The sequence below is a fragment of the Apodemus sylvaticus genome, chromosome 18 (assembly GCF_947179515.1).
Source record: "Apodemus sylvaticus chromosome 18, mApoSyl1.1, whole genome shotgun sequence".
Taxonomy (NCBI): Eukaryota; Metazoa; Chordata; class Mammalia; order Rodentia; family Muridae; genus Apodemus; species Apodemus sylvaticus.
The window spans coordinates 65,677,134-65,696,438 of NC_067489.1; the positions used below are offsets into that span (position 1 = coordinate 65,677,134).

The following is a 19,305-nucleotide window of genomic DNA, read 5'->3' on the forward strand; positions in this document are numbered from 1 at the left end:
AAAAGCCTAAAATTCACATTATACTTAAGATAACATATAAACTATCTTAAAATAAAAAATAAATGTCTACATCTAACAGACTAAAAGTGAAAGCCCATTTTCCTGATTAAATTTGGCAATAAGAATATAAACCAGAACAATCTCTCTGTTAGGCAGTTTGATAATTGGAGATTTTCATTTAGTTAAGATCTAAAACTATCCGAGAACATATGGTGGAACATGCCTGGAATCTCAAAACTCGGGAGGATGAGGCAGGAGAACAGTAAGTTACAGGCAATCCTGGGGTATAAAATAAAATTGGCTCCCTACCCCTTCTAAAAAAAAAAAATCTGGTCAATAATTAAACACAGAAATAGAAAACAAAAACTATCACAGAGGCCTGGACCTGCGTGGTACAGAGTACTCGTCAGCTAACTGAACACTGAACAAACGGACGCATGCTCAGATCTGAAACAAGGAAGCAGACATGTATGAGAGGTGGGATTTGCTTGGGATTCAGGATGTGTGTTCTCGTGTTCTCGCTCTCTCTCTGTCTCTCTCTCTCTCTCTCTCTCTCTCTCTCTCTCTCTCGACTTTCCTATGGAAGCACTTGGTAGGCAGGGGCAATGGCAGATTATGAAATAGGATCAGGCTCTAGTTCAGAAATGAAACACAAACCCGTCTCAGCTCCAGTGCTCTTGCTGTGAAAAGAAAACACACTGACAAAAAGCAGCGTGCCTTTCAATTATTTCCAGGTTATAGTGCACGACTGCAGGAGTCCAGGCCAGCACCTGACTGCTGCAGCTGGTTATATCCACATGCAAGAGAGCAAAGGAATAATGCATTCTCACTGCCCGGCTTCCTTTCCTGTTCATGCGGCTGAAAGTCCAACCCTACACAGGGCTGCCCACACTCAGGATCAATCTTTCCACCTCAGCTGACCAAAATTAGAGAAGAATCCCTCACGGCCTGCCCACAGGCCAGCCCAATCTAGACAATCCTTCCTTGAGTCTCTCTCTGCAAAGGTGTGGATTGAACAACTAAACTAATTAGAATACTAATACCCCGTTGTTGTAGTTTCAGTTCACTATCTGTAACTGCAAAAAAAAAAAAAAAAAAAAAAATTTGCAATTTTGCATTACATTTTGCAACAGTTTATGACACTTCTTTATGTCACTTCCTAGACCTTGCACAAAGTTGTGCAATCCCAACTTTGGGCTTCAATTCCACAAGAACTGAACTTTGCCCTACCTTCAGAACTCTGGGAAAACTGGTACATCAAGCCACAGCCCCATACTCTAACAGCTTCTAGGTAAGGCACAGTTTTTCTAGTCAAAAATTTCCACGTTCAGTGTCCAGTTTTGCAAAAACTCCATGCTAGTTTCTTGTGTTGCTACTGCTGGGCACCTGAATTGCTCTCACCAGAGCAAAGTCATCCCTTCCTGGGCCGGCCGGCTGGCGATGGAACCAGCTTTCCTCTGACTTTGACTCCTCTGTCCAGCACAGGGAATTTCCTTTCAGTCTCTCCTGTCTACTCAGCATCTGCTGTTTCTCCTGTTCTGTGTCAGCCTCCAACATACATGCTGCAGGAATAATCTAATATATAGGGCATTCTTTAGCGGGCGTCACATTAACAGGAACCACTATAAACTTCTTTTAAGTTTGGATACTCCGTACCCTGAACTCAATTCTATACCCCTAGGAGAATTACAAGGTTGGGTTCAATTACCAGAAATGTTAAATATTGACATCAGGAGAAATAAGGTGATGGGCCAAGAACATTAAAAATATCATTTAATCCTTTAACAAGACTTAATAGAAAGCTTCATTTTCTTTTCAATATAATAAAAATATTTCTAAAATTCTATTTTCTTCATATATTCATAATACAATATTTATATCACTAAACTTTAAATTATACGATTCAAAAGACTTATAAAACATTAGACTTGAGCTAGTACAGTCTTAAGATTGCAAAATTACACATTTCTCTCGCCCTTTCCACTTTATCCTTCGGCTCTACAGTTTAGACTTCAAGTTTCATTCACGGTCTACATGACTTAACCAAAAAGGAAGAAAGAAAAATTCAAAGCAGCCTCTGGCCCAGTGACTTATGTGTGCTTCTTCCTTTTCAAGTGTTTTGTTTTGTAGTTTTCAAGGACAAATCTCAAGTGACTAAGGAAGAGACTGCAGCATATACTTTATACTGAATCAAAGACAATTAGTGTTAAGGCAGAAATGACAAGTTTTGAAAAGAACCACAGAGAGTCACCTACCATTACCTATCTTTCTTCATTTCAGTCTTCTGTTGTTAATTTTACAAAGCATAAGCTCTAAATTTGCTTGGTTTCCCAAACAGCAAAACAAACGGGCAGGTCACAAACATTCCTGTAAAAGTGGGTATAAACTTAAATTTCTCTTCAGTAAATATTTGACCAGGTGGTACAAAAGGTGTGTATCACTTAACTGCTTTTTAATATATTTCACCCAACTGTAAGTAAGAAGGCCAGCAGATACACATTCATGCCAATAGCTCTATTCACTACCGATACAGAGAATATTACACATTGTTTACATAATATGATGGTTTGTATATGCTCAGCCCAGGGAGTGGCACTATTAGAAGGTGTGGCCCTGTTGGAGTAGGTGTGTCACTGTGGGTGTGGGCTATAAGACTCCTCATGCTAGCTGTCTGGAAGTCAGTCTTCTACTAGCAGCCTTCAGATGAAGATGTGGAACTAACTCTCAGTTCCTCTTGCATCATGTCTGCCTGGATGCTGCCATGCTCCTGCCTTGATAATGGACTGAACTCCTGAGTCTGTAAGCCAGTCTTATAAGAGTTATGTTGTCCTTATAAGAGTTGCCATGGTCATGGTGTCTGTTCACAGCAGTAAAGCCCTAAGACACATAATTAGTAAAAATTGTGCTTCATCAGAGCAAAAAAAGCGAAAAAGCAGAAACCCACAAGATGGCATCTAAATTTCAGAGCAGTGGAAGATTTCCAAACTGTCTTAAGGTGATTATAAATGTAGAGACCATAAAAAGACTACAAGAATTAAGTGCAAACGCATGCATGACTTCTTGAAAATCTTAAAATGCTGTTACACAATCCCAACTATCACACCAATCCTAAATGCAGAATTACTTGTTCTGTTTTCAACCAAATACCAACCACATTAGGTCAAACCCCTTATACATGTAAAACGAGGGTTAAATAACAACACAGGTGAAAAGAGTGATGATTTTCATTCTACTCTACAGCTGAAGGTCAGGGACACAGACATAAGGACCTGCTATCATCCTTATTAATACAACAAACAAAACCAGAAGCACTTGCCACATCCCAGCATGGTTCTGAGGTCTGTGCATATCACAAAATAACTGAGACGTGTCACTGAAATCACTTTTTACAGATTGGAAAGTTGAAGTTGGATCATGTGCACAGTGCCACAGGCTGTGAGTTACAAGCCCGGGATTCAAACTCAGGAAGTCTAACTCCAAAGCACGCACTCTCGCCGCTTTCTGGCTTCCAATACACCTTCACCACCACTCTTCCACAGACACAGTAAGTGTCCTGAAACTCTTAAGACCGCGTATCTCACTTTCTTTAAGAAAAATGCACTCAGAAACGCCCTGCTCCCATGGACTGAAAGCTCAGGCTTTGGGTCAGGCAACTGTAACGGAAAGGAAAGGAATTCAGATTCCACCTCTTGAGAATGGGCATAACAGATGCAATTTATGGGATTTCCCTGAGGATCGAATAAAATACGATGTTCAAAGTCCATAGCACAGTGCTGGAACCCTAAGGAAGTCAGTCAGTAGGATGACTGATACTGGTACTAAAATTAGTTCTATTTATTCTAAGCTATTTTGAAGAGTGCTGCTTCTAATTCTAAAATGTGATGAAAGCTCTCTTAAGATTATATTGTCTAGCTGGGCGGTGGTGGTGCATGCCTTTAATCCCAGCACTTTGGGAGGCAGAGGCTGGCAGATTTCTGAGTTTGAGGCCAGCCTGGTCTACAGAGTGAGTTCCAGGACAGCCAGGGCTACACAGAAAAACCCTGTCTTGAGGGGGGAAAAAAAAAGATTACATTGTCTAAAAAAAAATTGTGGTATTGACTCTCCATTGGTAGCCAAAAATATAGTTATAGAGAACAGTGGTAAATATGGAAAATAAAAATTTAATGACAATTAATTAATTCTTGAAACTTGAAGTGTCAGAAGCTGAAAAGTCTTCAAAAATCAGACTTGAAATTACCTAGAGCAAGCTGTAGGAACTACAGCTCTGGAGAACAGCGGGAGCACAGAGGGAGGCTTCACAAGGGTAAACAGGAAATGATGCGGGTAAATTCGGGACGCATAAATAAGAAGGACCACACATCTCTTACCTGGAAGACAATGTTTAAAACACTTACTAGTATCTGGAGTTTTCTCTTCTGACTTGCCAAACAGAAATTCGTACTTTGCCTTGGCCACATTCTGGGAATGTGCTGATGCATTGTTAACCCAAACAAACGGCTCTGCCTGCAAAAGGAGAACCAAACAAAGACATCATCACGAATACAGCCTAACAAATAATGACGAAATAAATTACCCAAGAAGGAAATGATTAAACCATCACCATATATACATGCTTGATACACTACGATATAATCACTCAAAATAAAACAAACCAAAAAAATCAGAATATAATCAGGACACATGATTTCATCAATAAGACCCAGCCAAAAAAATAGTATTCATGTGATGTGTATGCAGGTAGGGAAAGAACATACACAAAGCATGCATGACTCAGTAAAGTGCTTGCCATGTCAGCATGACCACCTGAGGCCAATATCTAGAACGTACATTGAAACCAACAAACACACACAGGAGCCATCAGTCTGTGGCCCCAGCCCTGGGAAGGCCGGCCGGCCATGCAAGCCTACTCAGTGAACTCCAGACCAAGGAGACCCTGTTTCAAACAAAGTGATTGGCTCCTCAGGAATGACACCAAGGGCTAACTAACCTCTGGCTGTCACATATATGCACCCACATGAACAGGCTCTCACACGCAGACACACACAGTAAGTTTATGCTAGTTTTTAGCTGTTAAAAACCTTATGTTATTTTCTGCATGATTAACACCAAGTAATTCTTTCTAGGTGTTTAGCTGAGCCACACCAAGAAGAAAGTAGCCTTTCTCCAAAACTTACCATATCTGTATATCAGAAATACCACTCAGCTAGCCAAGGAGTACACAGAACTGTAAGTAATTCCATTGATACAATCTGTCTTAAATTTGAGCATCTGCCCAGATTCTTAAAAGGCTGCTATTTAAAGAAAAACTACCAGGGTAAATTTGGTTCACATCACAATTCCTAAGACCTCCTTCCTGACTGGTTTTAGACAAGTGTTGAAATTTGAGTAGTTCCTATTTCTGGCCTAGAATTAACTAATAAATGAAATTTGATCTATGCCCACCATGGAGTCATCCCCCTGGCCTCTATTGTGAATGAAAACATCCAAGATATGATAGGATGTCTTGACTTAAAAACATCTATTCTCGTGTAGGACTCATAACTGACTCTTCATTCTGGGCAGCACTGACATCAAGGGTTACGTGGACAATCATGTAACCACTTGAAACAAGGATATCTCAGGACTTACTGCCTTTGAAGCAGAAATGTTTGTCAGTGACAGAAGGACCAATTACATCTCCATCACCTACAGCAGCCAGGTACAGCATGTGGGGCCATCCCGGATGCCCTCACCTTGCTCTTCTATATTATTATTGCAGAATTTTGAAGCAGCATTCCTTAAAATACCTCTGCAATCATTTATTTTTTATATTGTACAAGATTCATCTCTAGAAATTCTTCTTAGTGCAGTGTGTTTAACAGTACAGATTAATTATCCTTTTCCCCAACAGAGAGAAAATAATGATAATCTGTGTATGTAGAGAGCTTCTGGCTAATCAAAGGAACTCCCCCAGGGATTCCCAAAGAAGGTGACCTAATTTGGGGAAGATGGTAGTGTATAGTTTTCTGAGGAAGTGACAGCTACAGAAATGAGATGCTGGGAAGGACAGAAACATGTACTATGCAGAGGGACAGCCATTTGAAAATGACCCATACCGACACTGAGAGCAGGCCAAGACAATCTTAAGAACATGTAAGGGGTCCATTTCAGAGACAGACAGACAGACAGACAGACAGCAACAGGGCTCTCAGAAGCACTGAGTAATCAAACATGGGTGCTTGGGGAATGAGGCCTCATTTTTTTGTTTGTTTGTTTGGGTTTTTTTGTTTGTTTGTTTTTTGGATTTGGTTTTTTTCGAGACAGGGTTTCGAAAACCCTGTATAGCCCTGGCTGTTCTGAAACTCACTCTGTAGACCAGGATGGCCTCAAACTCAGAAATCTGCCTGCCTCTGCCTCCCAAAGTGCTAGGATTACAGGCATGTGCCACCACCGCCTGACTATGAGGCCTCATTTTAATCAGAACTTGAAAGAAGGCTATCAAAACGTTTTGGCAAATATTTTTATTTATTTACATTTCAAAGATTGTTCACTTATATTTTAAAAGACCATAGGCCTATCACACAAAGGAGCTTAATAATCTAAGAGACTAAAGCTCATGGCAAGTAGACAAAAGTAGGTTAATTTAGACCTTTGTGTAGAGAGACGGTCTGCGGAATGTTCTGGTCAGCCAGATTTAAGAAAGTAGGGAAAAGATTAAATCAAGGATAATTATAATGGATAAGATTTATTAACCACGGACTCTCAGGCGAGCACTGCTCTAGTGCTATGTATGGACCGCATCACCTAATGCTCAGAGCAATCGGATAACTGAGCACAGCTTTCATGCCAGGCTCGTGGATGGCGAAAGGAATCAATGAACGAGTAAGTAATGTGTCCAAGGTGGTAGAGATAATAAATTACATATTCTGGATTTGATTCCATACAGTCTAGATCCAGAGCACTCAGCTCTTGAGCATGGCATCAAGGAGTCAGGCTTGCATGTCGAGATGGGAGGAGATTAGGGAAGGAATACTACGGACGACTTGCACTCGGACTGCCAGGTAACCTCCCAAGCCACCTTCAGCAGCTCCAACAAAGACAATCTTTTGGCTTAGAGTCTCATTTAGAGCTTGAAGACTGTTCTAAAGAAAAGTTTCACTTGAGCTCTAATCTTTGACTTTTGGTCTATGCGGTGGAGCCTATCCCAAGATTTCTGGAAGTCAGAAAAATACTTACATCCTAATTCTCACTTCAGATGAAATTTGGCATTTTTTTTAAATATTAACATATTTTAAGTACATAGTTGGCGATCCCTATCTGCATATTGTAAATCCACAGATGCAATCAAACATGGACCTGTTGCTTTTACAGAGGACACAGGTTTGGCTCCCAGAACCCACACAGTAGCTTATAATCATCCTTAAGTTCCAGGGGATCCATCACACTCTTCTGATCTCCAAGGACACAAGGCACACATGATGTATATGTATACACATGATATATATGCATACATGAAGGCAATCAATCGTACACATAAAATAAATATTTTTAAACTCAAAAAACAAAAACATAAAAAGACATTTAAAGATTTTTTTTCCTCAAACTAAGTCATGTCTATGCTTATGTGTCTCTAGGAGATGGGAGAAATGTACGGTTGTATGTAAGTGTCCTGGTTACCTTTCTTTTTCTGAGATAAAATACTTTAATCAAAAGCAAGCTGGGGAAGAGGAAGATTTATTTCAGCTCCAACTTCCAGAACACAGTCCACAATTAAGAAAATTCACTGCAGGAACAGAGGCGAAAATCATGGAGGAGCACAGCCTAGTGAGCCTCCTGACTTGCTCACTTGCTGGAACTCAGCTAGCTTTCACAGTCCCCAGGCCTACCCACTGGAGATGAGACAGCTCGGAGGGGGCTGGGCCCTTCACAGTAGCCATCAGTCTAGATAATCTCTCATAGGCATAGCCAAAGGTCTATCAAATTAGCCAATTTTATTATTATCATTATTACGATTATCATCATCAACATCATATATGGGTATTTGCCTGTATGCATGTGTGTGCACCATTTGCACGCCTGGTGCCGCCCCTCAGAGGCCAGAGAATCCCCTGGAACTGAAGTTACATAGAGTTGTGAGTCACTGTGGGGTACTGGGAGCTGAGGCTGGGTCCTCTGGAAGAACAGCTACAGCTTTGAACCTTTAAGCCATCTCTCCAGCCCCAACCAAAAATGTCTTCAACTGGGGTCCCCCTTTCTTCCCAAGTGACTCCTGGTTGTTTTAAGTACAACTAATACAAACTAACCAGCACAGTAAGTATACACAGTCATAATTTAAAGTATACTTCTCCATATGTCATGATCAAAACTGTTTCAAATACACTGATATAAGAGAGTTCTCATAAAATAATCCATAGCACTTATTAAAACAAATATTTCTGTGGTGCACTCAAGTGCTTCAAATTCAGTTAGTGTGGGGCCTGAACATGTGTACTTCCTAGCAGTGTTCCAGGTGATGCTGAAGGCCCGGCATCACATGGCCTGCAGCACAGCTCCTGACAGGTCTGCTTTTCATACGCTAGTGTATGTAAGAATCAACTGGCCGTCTTACTGCTGTGTTGGCAGGTCTGATATTGGGCAGACCACAGTTTGAGTGCCTAGACTTGCAGGCTCTAAAGCTGAGAGCGAAGCAGTGTTCCACGCATACTCAGACTCTCACAGAAGAAAAAGATTGTTTTATGGGCTGTTCTATCTATAAATAAATAGATGAAAGTGTCGCAATTTAACAAAGCACTCCATATTTTGGCAGTTATGGGGACACCTTCATCCAGGCTGGAATCAAGGTATTAATATCCCTTACTTTCATTATCTTGAGATTGTGAGCCCTGCTGATACTGCTCTTCCCATGCTAATACTTTTAAATCTTCACCTAGCTCTACAATAATCATAGACCTCTGAAAAACTGTATTTGAAATAATCAGCTTGATTAAAGACATGCATGATTCAGTAGTATGCTTTTCAATCTGTATTACTACTTGAATAAAACTTACTCCTTTTGATTTATCACAATCTCTTAGGAGCATAAATCTCTTCAATAGGCATACAGAACAGGGGCTGGGGATGAGCTTAGCAGCAGGAGTGTGTGTTTTAGCATACAGGAGGTATTCAAATCCTGACACCTAAAATGTAATTTAAAAGGAAGTAAAGGACTTATAACTTGAGTTAGGTGATCAGGACTAAAATCCAACTTTGCTACTCTTCAATGAACATAAATGTCTAGACTTCGGATTCCCTGTTGTATAAAAGTACTAAAGAATCTGGATAGCTGGCTAGGTGACACAGACCTGTGATCTCGGCACTCAGTAGGACTAAGAAGTAGGTAAGCCAGTATTACAAAGAACATCTTTAATTTGAAATCTGAAACTTTTAGGTACTAATACTACACACAAATTCCACCTCTTGTCACAGACCATAGTTAAAAATAAAGGCACAATAAAAAACATCATATAAAATTTCTGTCAGGCTGAAAAATAGGGAAGGGGGAAAGAAAACAAAGTAGAAAACTTCATAAGTAAAACTCACTTTCTTCAGGGGAGTGGGCAGAAAAATGATTGTGGCCAGGAGGAGGGGAAGGGGAAGGAGGGTGTGCCTTCAGGCAGACACTGTACACGCTATTCTAATTATCTCAACTTCAATATGATGTAAGAGTCTGTTGAGTATTCCAAAGTGCTTTGAGCCAGAAAAGATGAAAAGGTAAATTGAAAACTATAAATATATTTCACAATTCCCTTTAAACCAGCACTTAATTCTAACATTCATGTCCACATTTGATGCTGTTTGATCCCTTCCGTTCCCATTATCTGCACAAGCCGAGTCCACCACAACAGGGTACTGTACACTTACCAGCCAAATGCAGTCAGAGAGCTGACGATTAGGGCTGACGCTGCAGAAGCATGGCTAGGTGCTCCTGGATGAGTTGTATTCTGAACAGCCCATGTGGAAGCCCTAACCCCATACTTCAACTACACTGTGTTTGGAGGTCATTATACTGAGATCAGCAGAATAGGTCCTAACCTAAGCTAGTGTCGTTCTAAGAAAACAACATTAGGGACACAGATAGATAGACAAAGCAAAGACCACATGAAGACAGGGAGAAGGTGCCATCTGCAGCCCAGCCCTAGAAGGGACCACAGAAGTACTAACTCAGTAGTCATGGACTGCTGATCTCTAAACCTAGGAGACAATTCATTCCTACTGCATAAGCCATTCAGTCTGTGGTGTGTTAAGAGCCTAGCAAATACAACAGGGAAATCCGAAATAAACAAAGGCAAAAGAGACATTATCTAGAGTGGTAAATCAAGGTTCCTTCTTGGGGTTCTTAAAATCATTAACAGGAGGAACTAAGAATGGACTCAAATAGAAGCTCAAGGACAATGTTATTAGAGTTTGCAAGAGAACCCCCAGGGCAAACCAACGGTAAAATGCAGATGCAGCCCGAGGCAGAGAAGGGAGGGTAGGGGAGCATTCCATTTAAGCTAGCACAGAGGTCAAAAAGCAAGCAAGGTGGGGAGGGAGAATTTAGAGAAAGAATAAGGAAGCTCAAAATGCTGGGGAGAGCGTCCAACATGTTAAAGAAAGTATGTTTGAAACAGATGAAGAAGAAAAAGGAAAATCACATTTTCCTGGATACTTTATATGTGGCTAGATTTACTGCTCTGGGGGAAGAAACATTGGAAAAAGGAAGGATCAGATTGTTCCACCTATCTCTTTAGCATGCCTTAAGCTGACCTCTCCTTCCTGGGAATGGTCCCTAGGCCAAAGGACAAGGCCAGACCTTGACTGAAATGTCAGGTCTCCACCCAGGCCAGAGCTTCTGTTCTCACTGTAGCATGGTGACAGAACATTTAAGTCCCAGCCATTTCCTTTTACCTACAACTGCAAAGGATGAGAAGCTGCATCCCTACAGGACTCTGCAGAGAGCAAGGTGGTGTTGTGTGAAGAGAAAGGGAGTTAGGTGAGGTGGTAAGTCATTGCATCCCACCTGCAAGCAGCTCAGGAAGCCCAGCCAGGAAGGGGTTTGATCCCTGCAGGCTCTCAGCACCTCCCCAGCCACCACAGCTGATCTCTGTTTATACACTCAAGTTTTGAGGATTTATTAGAGGCAACAAACAAGCAAACAAAATAATAAGAGCAAAAGTGGGGAGATTGTAAGCAAGCGCAAAGAGACATTTGACCATTTGAAGGTAAGATGGAAAAATAAACAGACACATCTGTTTTCCAAAACCTTTAAAAGTACAAAATGGGGATGTTTATTTATTTATACACACACATACATATACACAATTATATATATATATATATATATATATATATATATATATATATATATATATATAATTACAAACACATACGTATGAGAAGGCCCATGATACTTTTTAAGCAAATAATCTAAGGGTTAGAGTTAGCGTTAGGGAAAAGCAAAGAACAGACCAGAGAAAGGGAAATGGGAGTCATGCATTCAACTCATGAAGAAGAGTACAGGCACAATTAAATTAAGTTGCAGGACTCTCCTGTATTATTCAAGTGGGCCTTAAATGCAATGACAGGTGTCCTGAGGAAGCAAGAAAGATACCAGACACAAGTTTTGTCAAAACAAAACAAAACAAAACAAAAAAACACCAAAAGGGACTCACAGAAAAGATGCTAATGTTCTTGGCTTTGAAATGAAGGAAAGGGAGCAGAGCAGACAGCAGAGTAGTGAGCAGAGCAGACAGCAGAGAGCAGAGCAGACAGCAAAGCAGAGAGCAGGGCAGAGCAGTGAGCAGAGCAGAGCAGTGAGCAGAGTAGAGCAGAGCAGTGAGCTGAGCAGAGCAGTGAGCAGAGCAGAGCAGTGAGCAGAGCAGTGAGCAGAGCAGTGAGCAGAGCAGAGCAGTGAGCAGAGCAGAGCAGAGCAGAGCAGTGAGCAGAGCAGAGCAGTGAACAGAGCAGAAGCAGAGCAGAAGCAGAGCAGTGAGCAGAGCAGAGCAGTGAGCAGAGCAGTGAGCAGAGCAGAACAGAGCAGTGAGCAGAGCAGAGCAGTGAGCAGAGCAGAGCAGAAGCAGAGCAGAAGCAGAGCAGAACATCTGGAATGCAAGGAAACATTATCTTCTGGAATCTCTAGAGAAACTCCTGCTAAGCTGGCACACAGAGAGGCTAATCCTCCTTGTAGCCTCTAGAACTGCAAGAAAATAAACTTGTATTGTTTTAAGCAAAGCTTGTTACAGCAGCCACAGACACTGCTGCTGACACAAAAATACGCACACACATGCAACACAAGCATCCCTACTTGTTGGTGCTTCGATTCTGTAAACAAAAGCCATGGTTACCATTTATTTTCTGTAAGCACATTTCTGCTGACTCCAAGAACCAATGAATTATTAATGAAATAATCACAAGACTAACATGAAATCCACCATCCTATAATGTCCTTGTTGGTACAGTGCATCCAAATACAACCTGAAGCTCTTCTACTTTAATGAGAACTTCCTGTTGCCATTTTTAAAATGTCTACTATACATTCCTCCAATGACCTGGAAATAAACATAGAGATAGACTCATGCACATTTTTCCCTAAAAATACATGTGCTTCCATGTAAACAAGAAAAACAAACTCTGGATTTTGGGAAGAAGGGGATAACCATCCCTACAACTAACTCTCCCCTAGTCAATAGGCTCACTGCCTCTTCCCAAAGTCAGCAACAACATAGAGTCGGGACACAAAGCCTCTCAAGAGAAGCTGAAAGCATCTGGCAGAAAAGTAGAATACGTGAGAGGCTAAATGCTTCATTTCTAAGATTGAAGAGATGACTATAAGAAGAAAAGGATAATGCAGGAAAGGGGTCCCTGGGTCAGAAGAGGGTACAAAAAGAGGCAATCCTGCCTCCCACCTAGCCCTTCTGCTGGCTTGCCTGCCAGTCTCTGTAACAGCTGAGCAAAAGAGACAAAATGTAGCCACGCCCTTTGTAAAAGCCCCTGGAGGGCCATTCTCATTTTCCTACCAGCTGCTGTCTACTGACTATGCCCATTTCCGGAAAGCAGCTCCCTTGGGCCAAGGACAAATGGACACTCTGCCGCACCCCCAAGGGAGGTGAAAGTCAGAGCCTGTGCACCAATGGGAGAGGAGGCGGAAGCTCCGGCACACAGCCCAGGGGCACACTGCTGTCTATCAACATGCAAGGACACTTGTAGAAATAATATGAAAACAAGCCTGTCACAGACCCAGACACGTCTTCCACTGAGCACCTCAGCTTACACCTGCTTCAACCGTCCGGCAAGGGTGAAGATCAGAAAAGATTATATTCCTCCTGCAAGGACCTGAGCCCGCCTTAGATAGAATTCTAAACCTGGAAGACATTAGACAGGGTCGCAAAAGTACCCTCTTCTTGCTTTGTGTATTCATTTCTTTATTTGTTATTCATTTATCTATTTGTTTACTTGTTTATCGGGAGTGTGGTACAAAATGTTAGGAGTGAGGACGATGCTAAGCGTTCATCTAAAACACAGCTTTCCATCATAAAGCAAATTCAAGATAACAGGACCAAGTTTTCCTCACAGCTTGTTCGGCTAAAACAGCAAGTATCTAGCTAGCCAACTGGGGAGCTTCAAAGAAAGGCTTTAAAAAAAAATTAACAACCAAATACTATTAGCTCACAATATCCCCTCCTCCGCTTTTCCCACCATTTCACAATTAGTCATGTCAGATGGGTGGGCCTAGATCAGCACATGAGCAGGCCCAGAGAGTCAAGTCTCTATTTCACCTGTCTGGCTTTGCCTGCCCAAGCTTACCTTTTTACTTTTTTTTTTTTCCTTCCTCAAGCTCTAGTTCTATGTACTGATACATTAAAATTCACAAATAGGACAAATGAAATATTCACATTTTAGAAAATCAAAATAAATACACTTAAAATTCTGAACTTGCTTACTAGACTCCTGGTTGGCAACAAGAATTCTAGAACCGTCCACACCACACGCAGTGGGCACTCCTGACTGATGCTAAGTCACTTGAGCAAGGAGTGCTGGAAAGCCAGGGAACTCAGAACCGCAGAATCAGAACCTGTGAAAATTCACGTAGACTAGACTAGCATTGCAAATGCTCCTCGGTGTAGTCTTTTATAAACAAGAAATGGTAAGGTACTGAAAACAAGCAGTATGCACAGACTGCTGTAAGAGTTCATAGAACAGCCTCTGTACAGCTGAGGCAAAGAGGGACAAGAAAAAGGAACATTAGGTCCAGAAAACAGAAATGAACTAAAAAAAGCATATACCACGTCTCAGGTAAACAGTAATTATTCATGGTCTAGATGAATTGTTTATCCTAATTTTATTTTAAAAATATATAGATAGTAAAATAGATTTTGTGGGTGCCCCTGTTAAATACTAAATGTTACATTAGTAGTTCACCAATCAAATCATTTCTTCAAACCGCACTGGTAAGTTTTTATTATTTTAGTTTGCTATTACTGTGATAAACACCATGACCAAAAGTAACATATTTCCTCTTACAGCTTATACTCCATCATGAAGGGAACTGGGCAAGCAAGACCTGGGGCTTGGATCAGAGAGGAGCACTGCTCAGGGGACTGCTTAGAGTGCTTTATAAACAACGAAAGGCCGCGCCCAGTGGTGGCATCGCCCACAATGGGCTGCATTACTCAGGCAGGTCTTCCCAGACATCTCTAAGCCAATCTGTGTTTACACAAACGAGGCTTTCTCTCGCCCAGCATCTGTCATGTTGATAAAGCCCTAATCACCCCAGGCAGGATGTATTAATTGCCTGGTGTTCAATAACAAATTGCTAGCATACCAGGCTTCAAGTCCTAATGGCCAGTTAACACATTATAAAGACTGAAGACAGTCGAGACAAAACGACTAAAATCCTGACTTCCAAAGGCCTTCGCTATTTAAAGGGCTTTGAAATGGTGACTCCACCTTGAGCGCCAAGCAGCTCCCACCAAGTGTATGGCTTCGGCTGGACAGAGACACAAAGTACAACTTGAAACAAATACTCAGATACAAGCCATTCATTGTAAGTCACAAATTAAACTTCTATGAAACAAAATGCCTGTTAAGAAGAAATACATCCTGAATTGTGTCTTTAGAATTTTAATGATATCTTTAATTGTTCTTTGAGAATTTTAGTCAATTTATTTTAAAACCATGGACACACCCTGATCCTCCAACTCCTCCGCTTCTTCACCTTCTCATCCCTTCCCACCCATCTTTGAGATTTCGTCCTTAAATTAAAAAAAACAAAAACAAAAATACCCTGCCCCTAGAAGCATTGCAGGTAAGGCTGCTGTGTCACATGTGCGTCAGTAGGTGGCAGAAAGGAGAAAGGCTATGTCTAAGTTGAGCATTCTGACCTTTGACCATCTGAATGATTAGTAGCCAAAGTGAGACAATGCTGCGCCAGGAAGGCCCAGATGGGCTCCCAGGCCAGGAAGCAAGCTGGAGAGTGAAACAGCCCCACGTGGTAGGAGGGAACCAGAGAGCTGGCCCTGGTCCTCAGCAGCTACAGCACTCAGGAGAGTGGGCCCTGCACCTCACTTGGGCAGCACAGCAGAGCTGACCCTGGGGGTGGGGTAGGGATGGAGGGCGTGGTGAGCAGCCATGCACATGAAAAGAACTGGCCCTGCCACTTGCCAGCTGTGGAGTGTCATGGGCATAGGACAGATAAGCCCAGACCCACCCCCTTTCTGCCTACAGCAGGCAGGAAAGCTGGCCCTGGGGTCATTAGGGCAGGAGAGCTGGCCCTATCCCCGGAACCTGCTGCAGCAGCTGGGACAGCAGGCCCTGCACCTTGCTGGGGCAGCAGGGTAGAGCTGCCTCTGGTAGCAGGGGCTGCTGCTGTGCCAGCCCCAAGGGCCTGAAAGGGGAGAGTCCAAGGGCTGACAGCTCAGACACCTGCCAAGCCCAGATCAAGGGCCTTGAATTGGCCCACCCAACATCTACCCCATCGATGACCTGTTGGAGTGTATGAAGGGACCAGTCCTACAGAACCAAAACTACAGGACCTCCATGGCACAAGTCAGCTACAGGATATCCGAGAGGAGTCCTAGTGAGGCTCCAGGACTGACAGACTGGCAGAAGCCAGAAGCCTCGTACCAGACCAGGGGAATCATTGCAATGAACATTTGCAAGCAAAGAAGGAAGGGAAAAAGGCATACTTTGGGACACATTGTAACACACCACACTTCCACCACAAGATTTTTTTCTATGTTGGAGGGGGCAGTTGCAAGACTGGAAGGTGGGTAACATGGGAGAGGGAGTTGACTCTTTTGCCGTATTCTCAACACCCTCCCTTTTAATTCCCATTCTGATGCCTACTTTTATTAGTTCAGTTGGTTTTGGTTTCACATAAAAGTGAGAATGTACAATATTTTTTTTTCTATGTATACCTGGCTGATTTCACTCCCTCACAACACTGCAAGCATTTGATTTGTCCCTAATTTCCAATAAAGTGTAACTTTTCTAAGCAAATGATTCTTTCAAGAACCTTCTTTAAAAGTTTCAGACTCCATTTGTCCAGTCACCACTTCAGGAGTGCATGCTGTTCCCTGAGGCTTTGAGAAGGCATCTGCTTCACCCTCAGAAACAAGGGGGCCCAGAGCTGAGCTGTGACTCACACCTGAGAAAACAAAACAAGAGCACAGCATCCTGGGGCAGTGCTGCTATGCACTGAGCACACTATGTGGGGAGCGTGTGGGGAAATGCACCCCACGAACCACCTGGGTCATGACTGCACTCAACTCTCCAGGATCAGAGAACTTGTACTGTGCCCGAGCGCCTCAGGCTACTTCCCAGGAGTGCTGAAGTCTGCGCTGTACCTATTCATTCTGGAGCTCCTTGTGTTATAAAACCAAAGGCTCTAACAGTCCTGAGAGACAGCAGAGAAGCTGAGGACAAAGAGCAAAGTCCCTTTGAAGCGATATCCACCTCCACAGAACAAGCTACAACCACAAAGCACCTGGGAACAGGTTTGGATAAGTTAGCATTTCCTACTTATTCTGAGTATCTTAAAGTTGTTCATTGTTTTTATCAATGGCTTTAAATTTGTGTTGTTAGTAATAACAACAGTTAGAGATAAAATTGCTTTGGAACCATCCAAGGCAATAGATGTAACAACACTGGAGAAGCATCCCTTGCTCCCAAAGACAAGTTATTCTCACCGTGAATTTTCAACAGACTGTGGTACTAAAGAACAAAATGTAAATGCAAACTGTGAATGCTCTTAAACATTCAACATTCAGAACAATAGAATAAATAACTCATCACTTTTATAAAATATACAGTCAACTTCACCCTCACCCCAACCCCTGCCAACCTGACTCTGCAGATCTGGGAATGGAGGTTTATTCATTTCACCTGTGCATCTATGGCTAGAACACACACAATGTGGTAAATTACACTTCCCAGATTTAGATTTTTTTTAAAAGGTGTACTGTCTAGTTTCATGTGTCAATTTGACACAGGTTGGAGTTATCACAGAGAAAGGAGCTTCAGTTGGGAAGTGCCTCCATGAGATCCAGCTGTGGGGCATTTTCTCAATTAGTGATCAAGTGGGGAGGGCCCCTTGTGGGTGGTTCCACCTTTGGGTTGGTGCTCTTGGGTTCTATAAGAGAGCAGCTGAGTAAGCCAGGGGAAGCAAGCCAGTAAGAAACATCCCTCCATGGCCTCTACATCAGTTCCTGCTTCCTGACCTGCTTGAGTTCCAGTCCTGACTTCCTTTAGTGATGAACAGCTGTGTGGAAGTGTAAGCTCAATAAACCCTTTCCTCCCCAACTTGCTTCTTGGTCATGATGTTTGTGCAGGAATAGAAACCCTGACTAAGACAAAAGGCATCATGTTTTACTGAGGATACTGTGCTAGAGAGTTTTATGTCAACTTGACACAATCTAAAGTCATCTGAGAGAAAGGAACATCAATTAACAAAATGCCATAAGATGAGGCTGTGAGCAAGCCTGCAGGACATTTTGTTAATTAGTGATTGATGGAAAGGGCCCAGCCTATTGTAGCTGGTGGTTCTAGGGTCTATCAAAAAAGCACTTTGAGCAGGGCACAGGAAGCAAGCCAGTAAACAGTACCCCTTCGTGGCTTTTGTATCAGCTCCTCACTCCAGGTTCCTACCCTGTGTGAGTTCCTGTCCCAGCTTTCTTCACTGATGAACAACGATATGGAAGTATAAGTCAAATAAACCTTTTCTTTGCCAAGTTGCTTTGGTCATGGTGTTTTTATCACAGCAATAACTAAGACAGATGTGTTTCAAAGAACATATTTTTACCAAATCTTCTTGAGAGTTCTTAATATTTGTAGGTGACAGAAATGAGGAACGTGACTTACGTCAGAGAAAAATAAAAGCAGAGCTTCAAATAATTGGATTATAAATGAACTTTGGAAATCCACGCAAAGTATAAAAATTTCCTACAAATTGTATTGATAACCCATTATAATAAAATATGGCTAAATGAAATTGATAGCTTCTATTAACTTGTAAACAAAGATTCTTGATATGAATCTAATTACAAACACTTAATGTGCTTTAGGGAGATGAGAACAAAATTAGCTTATGACAAGAGCAAATTAATTAGACCTGTAAGGGATGTGGCATCTTTTGAGGTATAATTCTATTATATGGAGAACAATAACACAGCCAACATAGTCACAATTCAGAAGGCAGATTTCTTTTTCAGAATGACAAAAGTAGACAATACTTTTAAAAAAAATCCAAGATATTATTACCTTATACTTTTTTCAAAAGACCCCCACGAGGTCTTAGATATGAGCAATTTTTGACATTTTTGTTATTTCCTAACTATTCATATGTATACACACACTCTGCTGAGGCTCTGGCTCTGGAGGGGAAGGAACAGGAAAAAAGAAACTAGAACATTAAAATCCTAGTAGATAGTGAGGGCCTAAGATTCAGGAAGAGTACAAATAAAACCTTGACTTTATCAGTAATGTACTGAATTTTTAGTGTGCTCATGTGTTAGTTACGTAAGTGAACTTTAACCTCTAAGAACAAGACCTCGAGAACAGAGTATGGAGAAAGGGTCCCATAGCAGCTATTCCTGGTTGTCAACTTGACTGTATCTGGAATGAGTTACAATCCAGAATTGGAAGGTTCACCTGTGATCCTAATCTGGAGGCTAAGAGATACAAGTTTTTGACCTGGATCTTGGCATGGAGATCTTGAGGCATAGTGGCTAAGAATTCCAGAAGACAAGGAGATCTCTGGAGCTCAAGGTCATCTGGAATTAAAGGCATGGTGGTACATGCCTTTAATCTGGG

General features: G+C 41.9%; 1 protein-coding gene, 1 long non-coding RNA gene and 1 other non-coding gene across 10 annotated transcripts in view; 2 read left to right on the forward strand and 1 right to left on the reverse strand.

The window, feature by feature from the left end:
• Positions 1–3,540, forward strand: part of LOC127668947 (uncharacterized) — a 47,809-nt gene extending 44,269 nt beyond the window's left edge. The window contains exon 3 of the long non-coding RNA XR_007974248.1: positions 3,393–3,540. This is a non-coding gene — a long non-coding RNA (uncharacterized LOC127668947). The remainder of the gene's footprint in view (positions 1–3,392) is intronic.
• Psd3 (pleckstrin and Sec7 domain containing 3) overlaps positions 1–19,305 on the reverse strand; it is a 528,621-nt gene that overhangs the window by 302,758 nt on the left and 206,558 nt on the right. For all 8 annotated transcript variants that reach the window (XM_052162839.1, XM_052162837.1, XM_052162836.1 and 5 more), the window contains one exon: positions 4,395–4,503. In XM_052162839.1, coding sequence (XP_052018799.1) covers positions 4,395–4,503 — 109 coding nt within the window. The remainder of the gene's footprint in view (positions 1–4,394; positions 4,504–19,305) is intronic.
• LOC127669084 (small nucleolar RNA SNORA17) lies at positions 15,280–15,411 on the forward strand. The gene has a single exon (XR_007974290.1). It is a non-coding gene; the product is annotated as a small nucleolar RNA SNORA17 (small nucleolar RNA).